General features: G+C 46.9%; 1 protein-coding gene across 1 annotated transcript in view; it reads right to left on the bottom strand.

Annotated features, from left to right (window-relative positions):
• STAB2 (stabilin 2) overlaps window positions 1–19,784 on the bottom strand; it is a 168,907-nt gene that overhangs the window by 9,551 nt on the left and 139,572 nt on the right. Inside the window, exons 49-61 of the mRNA XM_012650245.1 lie at window positions 19,374–19,550; window positions 17,935–18,021; window positions 15,643–15,789; window positions 14,291–14,347; window positions 13,016–13,142; window positions 11,560–11,709; window positions 11,236–11,340; window positions 9,869–9,976; window positions 7,966–8,159; window positions 6,653–6,794; window positions 2,339–2,472; window positions 1,042–1,207; window positions 793–899 (exon numbers count right to left, since the gene is read on the bottom strand). Of these exons, the coding sequence (XP_012505699.1) occupies window positions 793–899; window positions 1,042–1,207; window positions 2,339–2,472; window positions 6,653–6,794; window positions 7,966–8,159; window positions 9,869–9,976; window positions 11,236–11,340; window positions 11,560–11,709; window positions 13,016–13,142; window positions 14,291–14,347; window positions 15,643–15,789; window positions 17,935–18,021; window positions 19,374–19,550 (1,701 nt within the window). The remainder of the gene's footprint in view (window positions 1–792; window positions 900–1,041; window positions 1,208–2,338; window positions 2,473–6,652; window positions 6,795–7,965; window positions 8,160–9,868; window positions 9,977–11,235; window positions 11,341–11,559; window positions 11,710–13,015; window positions 13,143–14,290; window positions 14,348–15,642; window positions 15,790–17,934; window positions 18,022–19,373; window positions 19,551–19,784) is intronic.

Below are 19,784 nucleotides of genomic sequence, written 5' to 3'. Positions count from 1 at the left end.
GGCACCCAGCAGGTGCCAGCTACTATCTGATGTGTCTGGGAGACAATGGCGGTCAAAGCAGAGGAAATCCTTTCCCTTGTGGAGCTTACGTTCTGTGGCGTGAATGAAATGTCCTTGCAAAGGGCTCAGGGCAGCGCCTTGTACAAAGTGAATGCTCAAGAAATGTTAGCTGCTGTTATTGTTGTCATTATTATTAGCTCAGTTCTTTGGTCAGTCAACACCAAATCCTCCTCCAAATGGGGCTTTCTCTTCACTGGATGTGACTTGTAGGATAGCGACATGAGTACAGTGCAAAATGCAAACAGGCCCCATGCTGCTTTGGCTCAGTGAGTGATAACTGGGCAGATGTAGCTAACTGTGCCCACCCTGCTCATGAAGGCAAAAGTGTGTCTCATCCTCGCAGATCAGACTCTTAAACTGCTCTAGATGCAAGCAGAGATGATAGTACCAACTAACATCAATATAGAATTTTCCATATACTGGCCACAGGTCTAAATGCTTCAGAGGTATGAATTTATCTAATTATCACAATAACTCTATGAAGTTGGTGCTACCTTCATCTCCATTTTACAGATGAAGAAACTGAGGCCCAGAGAGGAAAGTAACTTGTTTGAAGTTATGTAGCAAGTGGGTGGCAAACCCAAGCTTCAAATTTAGGCGAAGTGGTCCGGGGCCCATGCCCTTAACCATGACTATGAGCCTTTGGCTTCTCTCAAGGACTCGCCCCTCCAATACCTGCTTTGAGGCAACCCCTGCCTCCTAGAGGCAAAACCAAGCAGACATGGTACACACCTTCAGGAAGTCCGTGAGTGAGGGGAAGGACATCAGGACCTGCAGCAGGTTCCCGCTACACGAGAAGCCATCTCCCACGTAGCCCACCTTGCAGGTGCAGTTCACATCTGGAGGGCAGAGCACACAGGGCCCCACCCCCAGTGACGAAGGAGCCTGGCTACCCTGCCCCGCCTTGGTGAGTGGCTGGCCAGGCTGAGGATTGCTCAGCAGCTGCACGGCCTGGAACCTGAATGTAGCGGGGGCAGTTACCTTTCATGCGATAGCAGAAGACATCCCACATTTCACTCTTGTTGGGTCTAGGTCCATAGTCCACTATCCCGACAACACCCGAGCCACAGTTCTGGGAGGCGAAGGCGGTGGGGTAGGCAACCCGCCCGCTGTCCAGCCAGCCTGCTGAACAGAGGTGGTACTTGGCCTGCAGGGACACAGATGTGGCCATGGATGAGCAGCAATTTCATATTCATTGTGGGATCATTTGGTTTATGTCTGATTTCCTCAACAAGTCATAAACTCCATGAAGTCAGTCTCATCTTGCCTATGGTACCCCTGCGCCTGGCACATAGTAGGTGGTCATTAAATTTTTGTTGATTGAGCCACTGGATGAATGAAAGTGGTGCCCTCTCTTTCTTGTAGGTACCAAGGTAGATGCCATTGTACAGATAGGGAAACTGAGGCTCAGAATGGTTAAGTAAAGTCACCCAGCCAAGAGGTGGCACAGCCAGTATTCAAATGTAGCCCTGACTCCAAAAGTCTATTCTCAATCATGACTTTCAACTGCCAAGGCAGAGGCAGACTCGAGGTGCACACCTCACAGCCGGAAACCAGGAAGGGATCAACAGCCACAAGCCTAGGCAGGATCTCCCTGAGCCCACAAAGCAGCCGAGTTTCTCTGGAGTAGCCCAAGCTCTCCGTGGCTGGAGGGGCTGCGAAGGGAATGAATGGGGACTGCACAAGCTCTCAGCCACAGCAGGAAGGAAATGGAGCTCTCTGCACAGGGCTGCTCTGTTAACCTCCAAACCCAGAAGCCCTGCCTGCCCATTTGCAAAGCCAGTCCCTCGGAGTTTCAAGCTGGCAATTTCTCACTGGGAACAGAGATGAACGCCTACAAGGTATGATTTTAAGGCCTTTCCTCCAAGCTCCATCACTCTCAAATCTCTTTATTTTTCTTTATACCTGTTATCTCTTTACCAAGGAACAAAACTTCTGATGCCAGGACCCAGCACCTTGGAGGGTCTGAATCTCTGCTCTCCTGCCTGCTGGTTGTGTGGCCTTGATCAAGCCATTGAAATCCCTGTCCTACCTGGCATGTTCCCCCTACCTGCAGGGATGTTGTAAGGATGGACAATAATGTCGAGGAAGCACCCTGCACAGTGCCTGACACATAGCAGATGCTCGACAAATGGATGTGATGATTGTTATTGCTCCGGGAACTTCCTGTGCTCCCCTCCAAGAAGGTGACAGGCCAAGTCTCCCCCATCTTAAGAAGAGGCTGAACTTCCTCCCCTGCTGACTCTGCCTGAACAGTGTCTGTTAACTGGGAACCCACCTTCTGGGCATAGGAGAGCTGGTTGTATGTTGCCATGGTCGCAGCTTCGTTGGCACAGGCCTCTCTGGCTTTGTCAAAGGTCAGCTTGTACTGGCCCAGTGGGGAGCGTAGATGGAACACCCCCATGGTGGTATCTAGACAGGGGAGGAAAGGAATCGTCCACGTCCGCCCACCTGGGTGGCATTGTTCCCAGCAAATGACTTCGAAGACTTTCGAAGTGGAAAGCCAGCTGCACCGCAGGGTGTCTTTGGAAGCCACTTCCCCTTCAAGTTATGTTGAATCACATCATTTAAAATATTTATTTCTTTTCTAATGATAAAAATAGTATATGTTCATTATAGAAATCAGGGCAATACAGAAAAGTAAAAAAAGAAATAAACAAAAATCACCTTATAATCTTACTCCCTGGAAATAATCATTACTCCATGGCTAACATTTTGGTATACTTCCTTCCAGAATTTTTACTTTGTTTTTGGATAACTTTTAATTTTGACATCATTTCACATTATTTCAGTCTTTTTTCCTATTCATCTATATGTTGTATATATTATAAATACGGTAACATATTGCAGATAAAGTTTTCAGAAATCTTTTCTAAACTTAACATTAAATCATGGGCCAGGCGCAGTGGTTCATGTATGTAATCTCAGCACTTTGGGAGGCTAAGACAGGAGGATCACTTGAGCTCAGGAGTTTGAGACTAGCCTGAGCAACATAGTGAGACCTATCTCTAAAAAAATTAAAAAAAAATTAGCTGAGCATGGTGGTGCATGCCCATAGTCCCAGCTACTCTGGAGCTGAGGCAGAAGGATCACTTGAGCCCCTCGAGTTTGAGGTTGCAGTGAGCTATGATGACGCCACTGCACTCTAACCCAGGCAACAGAGTGAGACCCTGTCTCAAAAGAAAAAAAGATAATCATGATTATTTCTCAATATTATAAATTTTCTCTGGCAACACGATTCCCTCCCCTACACTTAACAATTTAATAATTTTTGTGACCTTTCAGCTATGAAAAAAAATACATTACAGTGAATTTCTGCCAAGGACTCGGTATATTTTCTGATCACTGCTATGCCTTTTAGAAAAAGATCTTTTTAAAATCCATTTCCCTCCTAAGACACTGGAAGATTTTTATCATTTGTTCATAGCTGATATCTTTTCTACCCAAACAATTGAGTGCAGAAATAGATCAGAAATAGTTCAAGAACCAAGTCACATTTTTATATTGTCAAGTTCATTATAAAATGCCACAAAATGGATATTTTCTGCACCAAAAAAGGCCAACTTTAAGTTTTTCTGGACTGATCATAGCCCAAAAGCACAATCCATAGATCATGTGATCTTGGCCATATCTGAAATGCAGATGTTTACCGATACAACATCTTGTGGACAGGTGTTCCTCATGTCCTTGTTGAGACAACACAATTCTTAATAGTGGATTCGAGTGGATGTGTATCAGTATATTTTATCATTCTTTACTGTTAGGTACATATTTTATTTCTAATTTTTGTGATGTTAAATAATGCTGGGGTGGGTATGTTTATCTTTATTCAATTCTTAGATTACCTCTGTAGTATGGGTTCCCAGAAATGGAGCTACTAAGTCTCAGTATGAGTTATTTTAAGGCTCTCTGTTGCACACATTGCCAAATTGGTTGCCATAAAGACTCTACGAGATTGCCCTCCCATGAACCGTGTGAGAGTGGGCACTTCCTCCTGAATGTGGGTGGTTCTGTAACTGTGCCTCGGGGGAAAGCTGGGCTGTTATCGCAAGCTCACGGTAATCACTCGGCTATAACAGAAGGCAGGTCCAGTGCAATGCTCAGTGTCATTGCCAGCATTTTCTTGGCATTCATAAGAAAGCAGAAGAGAAAAGTCTCCCGGAAAAGTTGGACGATGCTCCATGACCTTGATAGGTTTTCACCTTGGAACAGGCAGGACGGGCTGAATGAACTGTGCCCTAAAGAAAAACCTAAGCATATCTTGACTTCACCCTCCCCAGGGGAGGCAAATAACTCCCAAATCAACTGGTCAAAGCTGCTCACTTTTGCTCCCGTCCTAAGCAGCAACTGCCTATCACATCTTTCTGCTTGGAAGTCCTGCCAATACCTTGAACACAGAATGATCCCAATTAAGCTTTCGAACTTCTCATCCCCTCCTGCTTTAACCCACTGCCACCACTGCATTTGGTCTCTCAGATGGAAACCTTACATCGTGGTCCAGCCTTTCCTTTTCTCTGTTCTATGTCCAGTGCACGTCCTTTCTCCCTGGTCTCCTTCCTCTTCTCAGTACAGACCCTGCTACTTTGGGGTCGCAGCCTTGATATCTCCTCCGCATGGCCTCATTCTTCTCTGCTGGCCCTTGATAATTCTGTCCTGTCCATGAGGTCCGCCCCTGCAGAAGTGCCTGGCCAGCTCCTTTGTGTTTAGCTCAATTCAAGCTTCTATCAAGTCTCCACAGCCCCAGGCTTCTATTAAGTCTCTCTGAAGGCTTAATGGAAGTCTGAAGACTCCTTCTCTCATCTTACCTACAGATCTTTCCCTTCTCTGACTATTTATTTATTTATTTTCTTAGAGACAGGGTCTTGCTTTGTTCCCCGGGCATGAAGGCAGTGGCATGATCATAGCTCTCTGCAACCTCAAACTCCTGGGCTCAAGTATTCTCCTGCCTCAGCCTCCCGAGTAGCTGAGACTACAAGTGTGCACCATCATGCCCAGCTAATTTTTCTATAGTTTGTAGAGACAAAGTCTCAATATGTTGCTCAGGCTGGTCTCAAATTCCTGACCTCAAGCAATCATCTCACCTCAACCTCCCAAAGTTCTAGGATTATAGGTGTGAGCCACTATACCCAGCCTCTCTATTTTTTTTTATTGTGATAAAATATGTCTAACATGAAAATTTACCATTTTGACCATTTTAATTGTACTACTTAATTGCATTAAGTATATTTACAATATTGTGCAATCATTGCCACTTATCCATTTTTAGTATGTGTCCATCATCCCAAACAAAAACTCTACACCCATCTAAACAATTACTTCCCATTCTCCCCTTCCCCAGCCTCTGGTAACCTCCATTCTACTTTCTGTCTCTACGAATTTCTATGCATCTGCCTATTCTAGGTACCTCAGACATGGACATTCGTATAATATTTGCCCTTTTGTGCCTGGCTTATGTCACTTAACATAATGTTTTCAAGGTTCATCCACGTTGTAGCACATATAAGAATTTCATTCCTTTTCAAGTCCGAATAATATTCCATCGTACCTACTCATTTGTTGATGGAAATTTTGGTTGCTTCTTCCTTTTGCCATTGTGAATAATACTGCTGTGAATACTGGTGTCCAAATATCTATTTCAACTCCCTGTTTTCAATTCTCACTCTGTTTCAGTTGCACCATCAGCACGAGATAAATTGCTGTCTTCTGCCTTATAACTTTCTTTTCCTTGCCTCATTCATTTAAAAAACTACACTGCGAAACTCCTTGCAAGAACAGACAGTGTCTTATATACCCTATGTCTTTTCCCTGCTTCTATGTTCTCATCTCACCCAGAAGGGATTTGAGATGTCTTAGGACTTGGTAGATAACAAGTTTTTAAGTCAACATTTGTTATTGAGGTATGTAAACTGCCTCTTGAAAATGACCACATCTGTCAAAGAAACCCCAACCGCAGTCAGAGACACCCAATAAATACTGATCAGCCACAACGTGCAGTGCCCTGAGTCACCTCCTGAACCTCTGAAGTCCCTCTTTGTCCTGGCTGAGGACAGCATTTGTGAATCCTTTATGGCTTCCTCCACCGGGTTTCAAGATGCCCTATCGCCCAGGCCTCTGCACTTCTATGCGACTTTTTCCTTTGTGTGTTATGATTCTTAGTTTTATTACACCTGCCGCTTATTACAAGCCATTCAAACCATCCTTGGAAGTAAATGGGGTCTATACCAACCAGCGTGTTACTACCAAAACCACTGCTAAGAAATTGCTTCTGCAGGTGGCGAGCCTTTCTTTGTCATTTAACGCCCTAAACTGTGCTTAGATTCAATTCCAGTCAAGGGCTGCGAGCGTTACTAAGCAACTTGGGAAAAGCAAGTATTAGGAAAATTCACCATAGACAACCTTTGAGTTCTCTCCTGGTTCTAATGGCTCAAGACCCAATTCTGAGCTTCTCTGTCCCTCTGCTACGGAGGCCTGCTGCCTCCACCGGGCCTGAGCAGTGCGGTTTGATTTTCTGTTTTTCTTCCCCTTGCACAGATCCCTCCCCCAGGCCTGCAGAGCAGGGTGCTGTGGGCCAGAAGCCGCTGGTCACACTGACCCTGGAAGTGGAGGTCAGCGCAGTCAGCATCCGCGTGGCACTGCCCGTTGTCCTGCAGGCATCGGTCGATGGGCAGCTGCTCCGGCTCACAGTCCAGCCCGTCCCCCACGTAGTGACTTTTACACTCGCACTTGTGCTTGCCCTGCGGGTGAGAGTGGGAGAAGAGGAAAAAGCCCCTTTTCCAGGACTCCCAGAATCCCGAGTGCCCTGGGGACCACCGCCCAGCAAGGGGGAGTTCAGAAGGACTAAGAGACTGTGTTCTCCTGTCTGGGGGGGTGAAATAACTGCTACGTCTTGCTTTTACACAGGCCCGTGATGAAATGTCATCCTTTACATCCCAGTTCTAATGTCACTTCCTGAGAGCCCCTTCCTGACCACCCTACATACAATAGCTTTTCCAGATTCTTCTGTCACATTGGCTTGATTTACGTTCTTCATTCATAGCTCTTTGTGCTCTCTGAAAGGACTTTGTGCATCTGTTTCTGTCCTAAGCATCGCCCCCTCCCTCTACTTGTTCATAAGCTCCAGAAAGGCAGGGACCCTGTCTGTCTTTTTATTGTGGTACCCCTGGGACTTGCAGTAGTGCATAGGGGGTGCCAGATGACCACTGGTTGAATCAATGAATGATTTCATTTAATCCCCACAAAGACCCTACTATGTCTGTATTATTAGGAAGCCTGCTTTACAAATGAGGAAACTGAGGCTCAGAGAGAGGAAGTAGCTAGCCCCAGGCCATACAGCTTGTCAGTCCAGGAGCTCAGACTCGAAGGCGGTCTGACTCTGAGACCGCGTCTGTAACCATGAACACACATATCCCATGCCATCTTCTCTCCCCACTGGACAAACGGAGGGGCGTGGACCCCATTCCGAAAAGACTTGAGTGAGGGCCCAAACTTGCACTTTTCTTACCAATTTTTCTTTGTTTTAATAAACCTTTTATTTTAAATAATTTTTAGATTTATAAAAAAGTTGCAAAGACAACATAGGGAGTTCCCCTCTACGCTCTGTCCACTAATGTTAACATCTAACATAACCGTAGCACAGCTGCCAGAACCAAGAAATTAATGTTGGTACATTACTCTTAACTAATTGTACACTTTATGTGGATTGTGCCAGGTTTTTCACTAATGTCCTTTTTCTGCCTAGGATACCACCTTGTATTTAGCCCACTGACTTTGAACTTGAAACAGACTGGGGTGGGAAGAAAGCTGAGGAAGTGGCTGAACGGTAAGCAGAGCCCAGCAGGTGGAGAGGCGAGGCTGAGAGAGACACAGGGGCTGCTCTCAAATTTCCCCGGGGGGAGAGTGACTCACCGGGCCTGTCATCTTGCAGGTGGCATGCTCGTGACACCCCCCATTGAGGCCATCCGCGCAGGGGTCTATCTCTGTGCAGCTGTGGCCGTCCCCTTTGTAGCCCTTCTGGCAGCTGCAGGACACTTTCGTGCCCTTCTGTGAGCACTTGGCAGCCTTCGCACAGCCCCCGTTGCTCTGTCTGCAGAAATCCACAACTGCAAGAGCAGGGAGAGGGGGCTCGACTTGCCGCCATCTATGTGACTAGGGCTTCAGGTCAGCGGTATGGGTCACCCCAGCGCCAGTAAATGGGCCCCCATGTGTCGGTGTCTTCTCTCTCCATGTCCTGTGCCCCCCATGCTAGCCTTTGCAACAGTAATAATTTTGTGACATCCTCATAGACCAGGCCTGGTCACATCTGTCCACTTCTGGCCCCTTTGTCACATACCTCTGGGTCCCACATTGGTAACAATTTTCAGAATGAGTTTGGGTTTTTAATGTTAGGACAGAGTTTGTTTGTGTATGTGTGTGTGTGAGCACGCGTATATGTGTAGAGTTAGTGCAATTACTGAGCACCTTGTGAGATAGATATTGTTACCTCCATTGTACAGATAAACAAACTGAGACTCAGAGGGCTTGACTGACCTGACAAAGGTACAAATGTAAGACAGACAGAAGGTGGCAGGGCTGAGATGTAAACCCAGGTTGGTTGGGGTCCAAAGACCATGTTCTCCACATTGTGTAGTTACTTCCTCTTAGGGTCTCTGTTTTCACGATCCCTCAAATTTCAACCCAACCATAGATTAGTTCTAGCCTCAGAAGTAGATGGAGAGCTGCCCAAGTTCTCCTGCCTGCGTTTATGCATAGAGTCGTGGCAACAACTTGAGATCTGGAAGAATAAATCTGAGGACAAAAAGCCTCACCCTAGGCATGGCAGGATAGAAAGAACCTGGGTCTTTGCTGCCATTGTTGAGTGCTGACCACTTCCGAAATGCCTTGTAGCAGCAAGTATAGCAAGATCTAATTTGTGTAAAGAAAGTATATATTTCTATATGAGTTATTTATTCATGAAAAACATTAGAAAGTACACGTGGCTGAGACTGCTAACTTTCCCCTAATACCTATGCTCTCCATTTTCTATAGTAATAGATTTCTAGCTGGGCTCATGGTTGTCCAACAAAAGACTACATACTCCCTTGCAGCAAGGTGTGACTGAGGATGAGGTTCCGGCCAATGGGATGGGAGCAGACATGGCTTTTAGCAACTTCTAGGTTGTTTTCTTAAAGGGAAGGAGGTTTGCCTCCTTTCTCTCCCTCCTCCATCCTGCTGCCTGGGATGTGCCTATGGTAGTGGCCATCTCAGACCAGGCAAATGAGCAAGGCAGAGCAACAAGATAGAAGGAGTCTGGGCCCCCAGATGAACTTTTGGACTGAAACTGTGTCAGGCCTGGATGCCTCCCTCCAAACTGTTATCTGAGACAGAAAGCAACATCTGCCTTGTTTATGCCACTGTTCATTTGGGTCTCTGGATGGCTGAACCTGTATCCTAACTGCTGCAGGCAGACATTGCAATGTTCACAGTGGTTCTCACTGAGCGGCGAGAGTATGTGTAGATTTAACTTTTTAAAAAAATAGTGTAGTGTATTTTCTGAATTTTTTGAAGAGTGGATTACTTGTAGAGTTAGAAAAACACCATAAAATAAAGTGCATTTCAGTTTGCAAAGCAATTTTAACCCCCTGTCCTGGGAGGTGGGCAGGTCAAGCATGCGAAAACCCACTAGGGGAACTGAGTCTCAGAGTGGGTAGGTATTGCTGAAGTAGCCCAGGAAGGAAGTAGAAGAGCCACGGTGGAGCCCAGGCACCGAGACCAAGTCCTGCTCCTCTCCTGTACCACGCTGCTACGTCACATGTGCACGAAGGGGACTCACCTGTGCACGTGATTCCGTCACCTTCATAGTTCAGGTTACACTCACACGTGTTGTTCTCCTTACAGGTGGCATGAGCAGAACAAGGAGGTGTGCACACGGGGGGCAGAGCTGCAAGGAAAGGGGCCACCATTCATCCTGCACCCCTGGTGTGACCAGTGGGGACGCCCACGGAGATTTCCCAAGATGCTGTCTCTGGCCTGCCACTGTGTTCGTAAGAGCCCTGTATAGCAGGAGGACAGGATGATTTGCTAAGTTCCCATCCAGCCTGGAGATTCGAGGGTCTAAGATTACTCCTTTATATTAAGACCCTATCTCTGCAACATTATCCAGGTTAAAAGGCAAATATGTCACTTTTAGGGGCAACCAATTAAAACCTGATACCTCAAAACTAGCCAGCAGGGATGAACTTGGCACATTAGCTCTCTGGCCCAAAGGACACGGGGTTCCAGACGCAGATGGTAAAATTGGAGGGGGAAATTCCATGGCTTTCTGAGGGCACCACTGAGCTAGGGAGAAGTCCACGCTTTGGCAGTGGGAGGGAGGGGCTGCGGTGCGCACAGGGAGCATGAAGCCATGGGGCGTTTAGGGGAGGAGGCAGGAGGAGGGGGAGAAGGACGAACCGAATTACCCACACTGTGGGAATTCCCGAAACTTCAGGTGGCCGAAGCCCATAGGAAGAGCCTCTTCTTGCCCTCTGACCCCAGGGAGGATGAAATAACAGTGATTCCCATCGGATCATTTATCCTTCACATCTCAGACCTTCCAGAACATAGGGCTCGGGGTGTGGGGAGACCTCAGAAATGGCCGCTTAGTAAGGATCAAGACATGACAACGATGATAACGATGACAACGATACGGCAGCTGCTGTTTCTCAGCACCCCACACACTACGCACTTCTTTTGACAGCTGAACATGGCAAGGCTCAGAGCGGGTAGCCGGCTGAGGCCGCTCATCCAGTACGCAGAAGGGGTCAGTCCCTGATCTGGGACTCCAGAGACTGCCGTTGTCTACAAAACCACTCAGCCTCTGTGTCAGCACCCATCTGGGCCCGAGAACCACCCTGAAAAGGTGCCGTCCTTGTCTGAGCCCGGGATTCTGTGCTTGAGGTGGGTCCTTCTCTAACTGCACAGGAGGACATGCCGGTTTCATGGGTTTGACTTAAATCTTTTCATCCAGTTTTCTTTTAGGTCGCCAACCTCCTGACACCCAGGGCCACAGATCCAAATCACCTTTTCCATGTGGAAACGAGAACACCTGCTTTGTCATTTTTTTCAAATGTCACTCAGACCCCCAACCTCACTTGGACGCTCTCAGGAGGGTCCGCTGCCGCCCGGTGCCGCCAGCGGCTAGGCACTCCCATGACAGACCTGCCTGGGTGTCACAGAAGCGGCCTGTCCACCCCGTTTCACAGAGGCACTGCCCGGAGCCTGTGATGCCATCGTCGCACCGTCCGTGGTCCGAGCAGCCACAGGCTGTAAGACAAATTACAGCGTGATCAGCAACCAGCGATCAGGGATTGGAACCCAACAGCCCCGCTGACCACCCGCTGGCTGCATTTTCAGCGTGGGAGGCACCGTGCTCATGTCATGGTCATTTGTTCATTCAAACATTAAAAGATTATTAATAGGTCAGGCGGATGGTGTAGATGAGCTAGACAACAGGTGACAGCACGGGGAAGCGGCGCCACATACGCTGACAGTCAGGCCCGAATCTCCCCGGCCAGCACAGCTCGCACGCTGTCCCGTTGAAGCCGGTGTTGCATTTACACTCTCCGGTGGCCGAGTAGTGATCGAGGCAGACACCCCTGTTATTACACGGGGTCTCCGGTCCTCCAGGGCAGGCTGGAAGAGAAGAAACAGCAGCAACTCAACGGTCTTCCAGGCCCAGAGCAGCTCAGCGCCTTTGCAAACCGTTAGCCCAGAGGCTAACGGTGGCCCTGGGTGACAGTGGATATTTAGGGCAAGCCGCTGGCCTAGGAGATGTGAGCTTCAATGTTCTGACATGAATCTACCTTGGCAGGGGGATATGTTGAACTGGGCCCTGTATTTGAGGGTCGGGACACTTGGACTTGAGTAGATCTGGGCTGAGTAATGAACTTGCTCTGAGGTTTAGTTTTCTTAGCTCTAGATGATGATGAAGAAGATGATGATAACGGTGATGGTGATGATAACATAGTGCCCGCTTGACCTATATCACATTGTTATTGTGAGGATGAAATAAGGTACGATAACTAAGAGCATTTTGAAAATATAAAGCACTGAACAAATACAAGGGATGACATAGCTTTTTATGAATGGCCCACACTTTCGTGATGGGGGCTGGTGCTTGCTGGGTGACTTCATGGCCTCTCAGTCCAGACAGAGTGCTCTCAGTGAGGGTACAGTGAGCGGAGTATGCATGGCAGTACAAATCACGGTATCTGGAGGCAGACCGTGGAACCTCAGGCTTGCTTCGTATCCTCTCTGTGCCTCTGTTTTCTCATCTACAAAGTGGGGACAACAACGGAACCTATTCCCTAGGGGTTGCTGCCTAGAGTGAATGTATTGTTATCCGTGGGAAATAACACTCAGTAAATGTGCCTACTTAGAACAACGTGTGGCACATGGGAAGTGCCCTGTAGGCATTTGTCATGCTGCCGCTGTTGATGCATTACTGGCTAGGAGTTGTAGCCAGCACAGGGCTTTCAGGATGGGCCCAAACACCCTTTGGCAAAGAGCCCTTTCCTGGTCAGGTAATGGAGGGAGGACAATGCCATATGTCCTATAACAGGGGGGCTCTCAGGAAATTTTGGCTCACATGTGCTGTGTCAGTGTATCACCTGCCAAGGGAGAATCGTATCGAATACACTGAAACAGACATGCTTATCAGCATCATGTCTTTAGCTCCATGGGAAATGCTTGTATGTTCCAATGCTAAGCAAAAATCAGATGCACAATTATAATACACACCCGGTAGAATCTCAATTTGGTAAAAAACCCCAAAATATGCCAAATGGACAAAGTAGAAGGAATGATACAACTCCTTAGAGTGATTGCTTTGGGGTCTGGGAGTGTTTCCCCCAGCTCTTTATAATTCTGGTACTCTCAAATGCCGTACAGTGAGAACACAATCCCGTTAGAGTCATGAGGCAGGAGGAGGTGCCCTCACCCTGACAGTCTCTCCCGAAGTAGCCCTTGCAGCACTTGGGGAGCTGTATCACCAGGCTGCACTGCTGCCGGCAGCCTTCCAGGTTCCTCTTGAAGGGCAGGTTGTAGAGACACTTCTGCTTCACACCCTGAAGGAAGAGAGCAGACCATCCCTCCACTTTCCACCGCGGGGACGGGGGCTCTGGGTCTCTAGTCCGCCTCCCAGTGGACGATCCCAGATACCGCCAGAGTCGAAAATGGGACTTCCAATGGGAGCCAGCTATTTTTTTTAAAAAAAAATTTTTAAAGGAAATATTTTTCTTAGGGGAGTCAATAGGCCAATGGCAGAAGCACATGGATGGGGAAGGGGCAAAGCTAGAGTCCACGGGAAGATTTCTCCCCAGACTCAAGAGGAAGAACTGAAGAACTTTCTGACCCTTATGGTGGCTTGCAAATGGTGCGTATGCCTAGGGAGGGAGAGAGCGGAGGGAGCTTCCTATCAGGGAAGGGTGTGCCGCAAGGAGGGTATAAATTCCATTTTGTTTTGTTATAGGTTTTGCTAGTGGAGTAGAAAGAGCTTGACTTTGGAATAAGTAATAAAAAACAATATTTAATGAGCACTTACTACGTGCCAGGCACTTACGTGTACTCACATTTTGAAATTTACTTTTCTTAATAACTGCTTATAGAATTGTCACCAGCTCCACTTTACAGAGGAAAAACTCATAGATCCTGTGACTTGGTATAAGTTACTGGAATTCGACCGCATACCCGTGGACTCCAAATTTCACTGGCTTAACCATTGCTCTCCATTGCTTTCTGATCTTTAATCCTAGCATTGCTCCTTACTAGCTGTGTGGCCTTGGGCTGATTGCTTACCTTCTCTGAGACTCAGTTTTTCATAAGTATAGGTAGTAATAGCTTCCTACAAGCGATATAATGAGGAATAGGAACAATGAATATATAAAGAGCTCAGCAAAGCCTGGGATGTAGAAAATAGCCAACAAAATATAGCTATTACTTTTATAATTATAATTATCTTTGAAGTCCCTTCTGGGCCTACAATCCCATGACTTTTCTAGACAGTCCTAAGAGATGGGTAGTAGGTTGACAGATTGCCTGGGCTGAGAATGTCCATCTCTCACCTCTTTGGCTTGGTTTTTGAAAGAATGACACAAATTACATTCATGCAACACCTCCCCCCACCCACACACACGTCCTCACACATGCCAGAAGACAGAGGTCTGATAATGAAACAAACCTATGGCTCTCCAAACATCACTGCATTCTTAATTACCTTTGGTTTACTCCACCTTGGGCAGCTGGGAGTATTGATACAGCTCCCACAATCCCCCTAGTATGCAAGAAAAGAAACACTTAAAAATCAAGAAACTTGGAAAACACAAGGAAATGTCCCTGATTAATACCTGGATGGGTTGATTAAGGACTTAGTTAATCTTGATTAAGATTCTAGCTATGATCGAGAATGTATAAACAACTTTGCCATGGAGAATTCTGAAGGTCTACCTCAGACCTCAGCTCTTTGATTTAGTTCTCTGAAGAGGAAGATCCTGTTACCCAGAGCTGGACAAGGGCAGTGTCATGTAGGCACGTGGTGGTAGCAACGGGAAATGTGGATGCAAGTGTTGGTTCCACTTTACTTTAGCCCAGGATACTTTTGGCCAATCATTTATGCTCTTTGATTCTCAGTTTTATGATCTATAAAATAAGGATAATAATTCTTGCTCCTATTTGATCTTGAGGGGATTGGTGAGGGAAAATGATTAACTGAAAAAAAAATGTGTGTGAATATACTTTGGAAATTAAGAAGGCCAGACCCCCATAGTGAAAACCCAATGGTTGCATCTACTTTGGCTGAATGGTATCCAAAAAATTGGGGATATTTATTGAATGCCTATGAGTGCCAGGTACCGATACCAACTGGTGACAAACTTTGCCACGTAAAGTCACCTCACCTCTTTGAGACTCAATTTCCAAATTTACATAATAGAGTTGATGATAACTACTCCCATTATTGGAGTATCGCAGGGGTAAGCTGAGCATTGAGCCAAGTGGCTGGCGCAAAGGTGGCTCAGCAAAGGTGCCAGACGGATGAATGAGTGAATGTGAAAATGCTTAAAATGGTGCAGGACCTGGGACAGAAGTTCAATCAACATTGTCAAATGAATGAATAGGTAATAGGTAAATGATGGAGGCGTGGGTGGCATATGATATTAGACTGACCATATGAAACTGCCATTTTTATAGGCCCCAAACTGTCAAATATGGCAATTTCATATGGTTTAATCTGGCAGAAACTGAACAGATGTTTGTTGAATGAATGAGTGAGTGACTGACTAGATGGATGGATTTGAAAATGAATGGTGGAACAGCTGGCACACAGTTGGTATCCAAAAACTGTTTCACCAATGACAAGGGAATAAATGGATGCGCAGGTGGGTGGATAGACAGGAATATTCCAGGCCACGCGGGGCTAAGTAGATGCTTGTTGATTCTGAATCTGAAGAGCTCCATCCTTTGGCCCTCAGCCCTCTGGGCCTCCAGTGGTTTCACAACAGGTTCCACGCTGTCACAGGGCTGTTCTTTGGCCCAAGGTTCTCTTATCACGGTGTTGTTTTTAGGACTGACCGAGACATCGAAAGTAGTGAAAATGTCACAGTGGCCGCCCAGGGTGGGATCAATCAGCAGACAGTCAATGCCATAGGCCACGCCCAGGTCAAACAAGAGCTCCCGCTGCACAATTCTGCATGTTTGGCCGTTTAGAAAGAGCTCTCCCTGAGAAAGAGAGAGAAGGATGGGGGGAGAGAAAGAGAGAGAGAGAGAATAGTCAATCCCTTTCAGACTTTTCTTCTCAGGCCATAACATGTGGCCAGCACCTGCAAGACTCAGGAAGAACTGGAAAAACATATATATATATATACACACACACACACACACACACACACATATGTATATACACACTGTGTATAATATATATACACATCTATCGATCAATCACCTATCTATCTAACATTCAGCACGTATTGTGTGCCAGGTACTGTTCTAAGTACTTTACCTGTGCAAATTCTTTTAATCCTCACCACGCTGGGATGGAGCTACTATTATCAGTACCCATTTGCAGATGAGGAAACTGAGGCAGTGAGAGGTTAAATGACTTGTCCAGTAAATGGGGCTACATCCTTGGCCCTCTGCCACACCACCTTGACCAAAGAAGAGACGTCGGCAGTGGGGTGACGGGGTGGAGCAGGATGACCTCCCTGTGGTTCGGCATAAACTTTGCTGACGTGGCCACTCGTGTGCAGTAACCGAGTTTTCTAATTCAGTGCCAGCACCCAGCAAAGTGGCTGGTTCATTTTTCTTTCCAGGATATACAAGTGATGGACTTTAACTTTATAATCATAATAATAACTTCTTTTTCACATGTACCAGGCATTATCTAAAGCAGGCTCTAGATACAGTATTTCATTTAATGCTTACAGTAATCCTAGGGCTTCCTTCCCTGACGTCACCCAGCTAGTAAGTTCATGGATACACTCTCACCCCAAGAAAATAAAATGTTTTTAGATAGTTTTGTCGGGAGAAAAAAGAGAATTCACAATATCTGTGGATGGGATGGAGATACTGTGACTCAGTAGAAAACACCAGAAAACTGTGGTTTAAAGCCTAGCACGTTCACTTATGTACTGTGTGACCATGGGCAAGTCACTGAACTTCTCTGAGGTTCAATTTTTTTCCCCACCGGGTAAATACAGAGTTCATGATTTCTAATGCATAGGGTTGTTATACAGATCGAACTAAACAGTATATTGCAGGGTGCTCTGCAAGCCCGATTAGCACACAGAACAAGCAGTGGGCATTCTTACTATCCTCCTCTGATAGGTGTGCCTTTGGTTTATGGAGACAGTATAGGCGATCTCTCAAGAGCGTAATTGCACTGGGATAACTTTCCAGAAGTTGGAATGAAAAGATGCTAATACTCCTCAAATTCAGCTATAAATTCAATGCAATTCTAATCCAGACACCAAAGGGATTCTGGTCATAAGACGTAAGCAGAAGGTTGTATGGAACCTGTCGGATGCCTCCTTAAAGGGAATTGACTTGACTGGGAGATGCATCCCTTTTGCCCTTCCCCCTTCCTACTACCTGGAAAGTGGACATGGCGGCTGGATTCCCAGCAGCCATAGTGGACCTTGAGGTGACTTTGAGGCTGGAACCATGTGGCCGCAGAGCAGAAAAACAGAAGCAGCTCTCCCATTGGGCCATTGTACCAGCTCTGAATTGGCTACCTCCAGATTTCCTTTACAAGAGAGGATAAATCCTTATATATTTAAGCCACTGTCATTTTGGCTTTGCCATTACATGCAGTTGAACTAATCCTGTTAGACCCATGCATCGTGTGGAATTACAGGAAGGTAGAATTGTCCAGGAACTAGCCAGGGAAGATGAAAACCGCAAACCTTCTGTCTACTGGCTGATTTAGATAGGTATAGTGCAAAGCTGGTTCTGACTGCCAAGAGAGGGCTGGAGGTGAGGCCACAGTGGGGCTGGGAAGGCAGGGAAAGAAATAACAGTATACTTTCCTGCTTCAGGTGAGTGTCTCACACTAGAAAAAAAATTCTCTACAAAAATAAAATGTGTATATATATAGATAGATATATCTCAACTGGAAGCTGCTCTCGACAAGTGTAAGAGGCTTCTTGCCACCTGCTACGAGGGCATGGGCCGGCCAGGATTTATCAGGTTTTTTATATCCACTTATGTACTCTTAGGAAAAACAGCTCTGAAGGTGGTGAGAAAAAACGAGCTTGCTGTCAACGGAAGGAAAACGAACATCTCCTTGAAGGGGCGGTGGTTGGGGACTGGCTTGCCGTTCATGTGTTCCTGACCCCCTCCCTTTCCACCTCCTGTGACGATACTCACAATGTCACTGCCAGCTCCACACGTCACACTCAGCTCAGATCCTTGCAGTGTCTTCCAGGCAGATCTGGGAAGGTCCACGGCTAAAACCTGCGGAAGCGATGGTGCCACATTAATACCCTACATTTGGCCTGAAAAATGGCCCAAAGGAGCTTAGCCAACAAGTCAAATTCAGATGCAAGTTTTTCCATGAGTTCTAATAATTTCAGCTTCAAAATGACTACAGGAATCATCAAAGCGAAGAATAATCATGGGCTCTCAGGGAGGTTAGAAATTTGTTCTGGAGCGAAAGTGCTGATGAGTTTGACTGGTTTCACGAACCTTCCATCCCCCATCCACGCATGCTTGGGAGTCCCTGGAAGGTGCAGTCTTGGCAAAGGAAACCAATGAAAGGATGGGTGCGTCAGGCTGGGAAATGACCTGGGGTGCTGTTACGGGCTCAATTGTGCCCCTCGAAAATTTACGTTGAAGTCCTGACCCCCTAGTGCCTCGGAATGTGACCATATTTGGAAATAAGGCCACTGCAGATGTAATTAGTTAGGATGAGCAATCCTGGAACAGGGAGGGCTCTTAATCCAGTATGAACAGTGTCCTTAAAAGAGGAAGAAAGAGAGGAGAATGCCATGTGAAAGGCCGAGGAGGACGCGCAGAAGACGGCCATGTGACCGTGGATGCAGAGATTGGAGGGATGAGCCTACAAGCTGAGGATTTCTAGCAACCTCCAGAAGCCAGGCGAGAAGCGTGGAACAGGTTCTCCCTCAGAACTTCCAGAAGGAATAACCGTGCTGGCACCTTGATTCCAGATGTCTAGCCTCCAGAACTGGGTGCTACAGAGAATAAATCTCTGTTGTTTAAGCTGCCCAGTTGGTGGTAATTGGTGACAGTGGCCTTAGGAAACCAGTCCAGGTGCTATGAATGATTGAAAGTCGGGGCATTTGCTATTCCTGAGCTGGGTAGACTCAGCCCTGGAGAGAGACAAGGGGGCCTGGTTGCAGACTCAGAGTGGCTGCCATGTTCCTACACGATCTTGCTTCTCTGACACAGTTGATCAGTTCACGGGCAACAACTGATTGAAGCTGGATCAATCAGCCATTTATTTGCCTAGAAAGTTTGGAATTGGAAGAGAAGGAATCCATCTGGAAAAACTTGGGAACTGTTGTCCACAGCCAGTTTGCAACGTGAACTGGGAAAGAGAAGAGGCTTATCTGCAGTGAAGAGAGGAAGGATGCTCTTGGGAATAGGTTAAAATTAAAAAAAAAAAAGAGCAGGTCTAAGAAACAGAACCAGGTGTGGTATACAGCAGGAGCCAACTCACCATGGCTAATCAGAGGAGGACACCGTGGCACAGGGGCTGCTGAGGCCTCCTGCACACCATGGAGATGGGGACTTTTATCACCCCCCTGGGACATTCCTGCACTCACTTCTGGGTTTAAACAAAATACCTTAGAATCTCGGATCACATGGAATTTCAAATACTCCCTCAGCTTGTCCTTGTTGTCCTGGTTGAACAGGAAATCCTGTTGTTCAGAGGGGAGGGCTTGGAGGGCTTGGTCCGTGGGCCAGAAGAGAGTGACCGGGGTGTGGATGGGGTCCGTGATCATGCTCAGCAGGCCTGAGTCCTGGAACACAGGGAGTCAGCCCGTCGCTGGTGAGAGCACAGTTCGCGCAGCCGACCCAGCCTGTGGGCAGAGGGTCTCTGAGGATTTCCCTCCGTGCCCCACCCCGAGGCTTATCGGGGCTCCGGATGGTTCAAGGGTGACACAGCCAGGAACTAGAGGCCTATCCCTCTCCAGCCATTCTGACCTACATTTCCTTAGCGGGCAAATCAGAAAGTCAAATTCTGGGCTTTTGTT

The sequence above is a fragment of the Propithecus coquereli genome, unplaced genomic scaffold (genome assembly GCF_000956105.1).
Source record: "Propithecus coquereli isolate 6110/MARCELLA unplaced genomic scaffold, Pcoq_1.0 Scaffold316, whole genome shotgun sequence".
NCBI lineage: Eukaryota > Metazoa > Chordata > Mammalia > Primates > Indriidae > Propithecus > Propithecus coquereli.
This window is presented reverse-complemented; position numbering and strand designations above follow the sequence as displayed.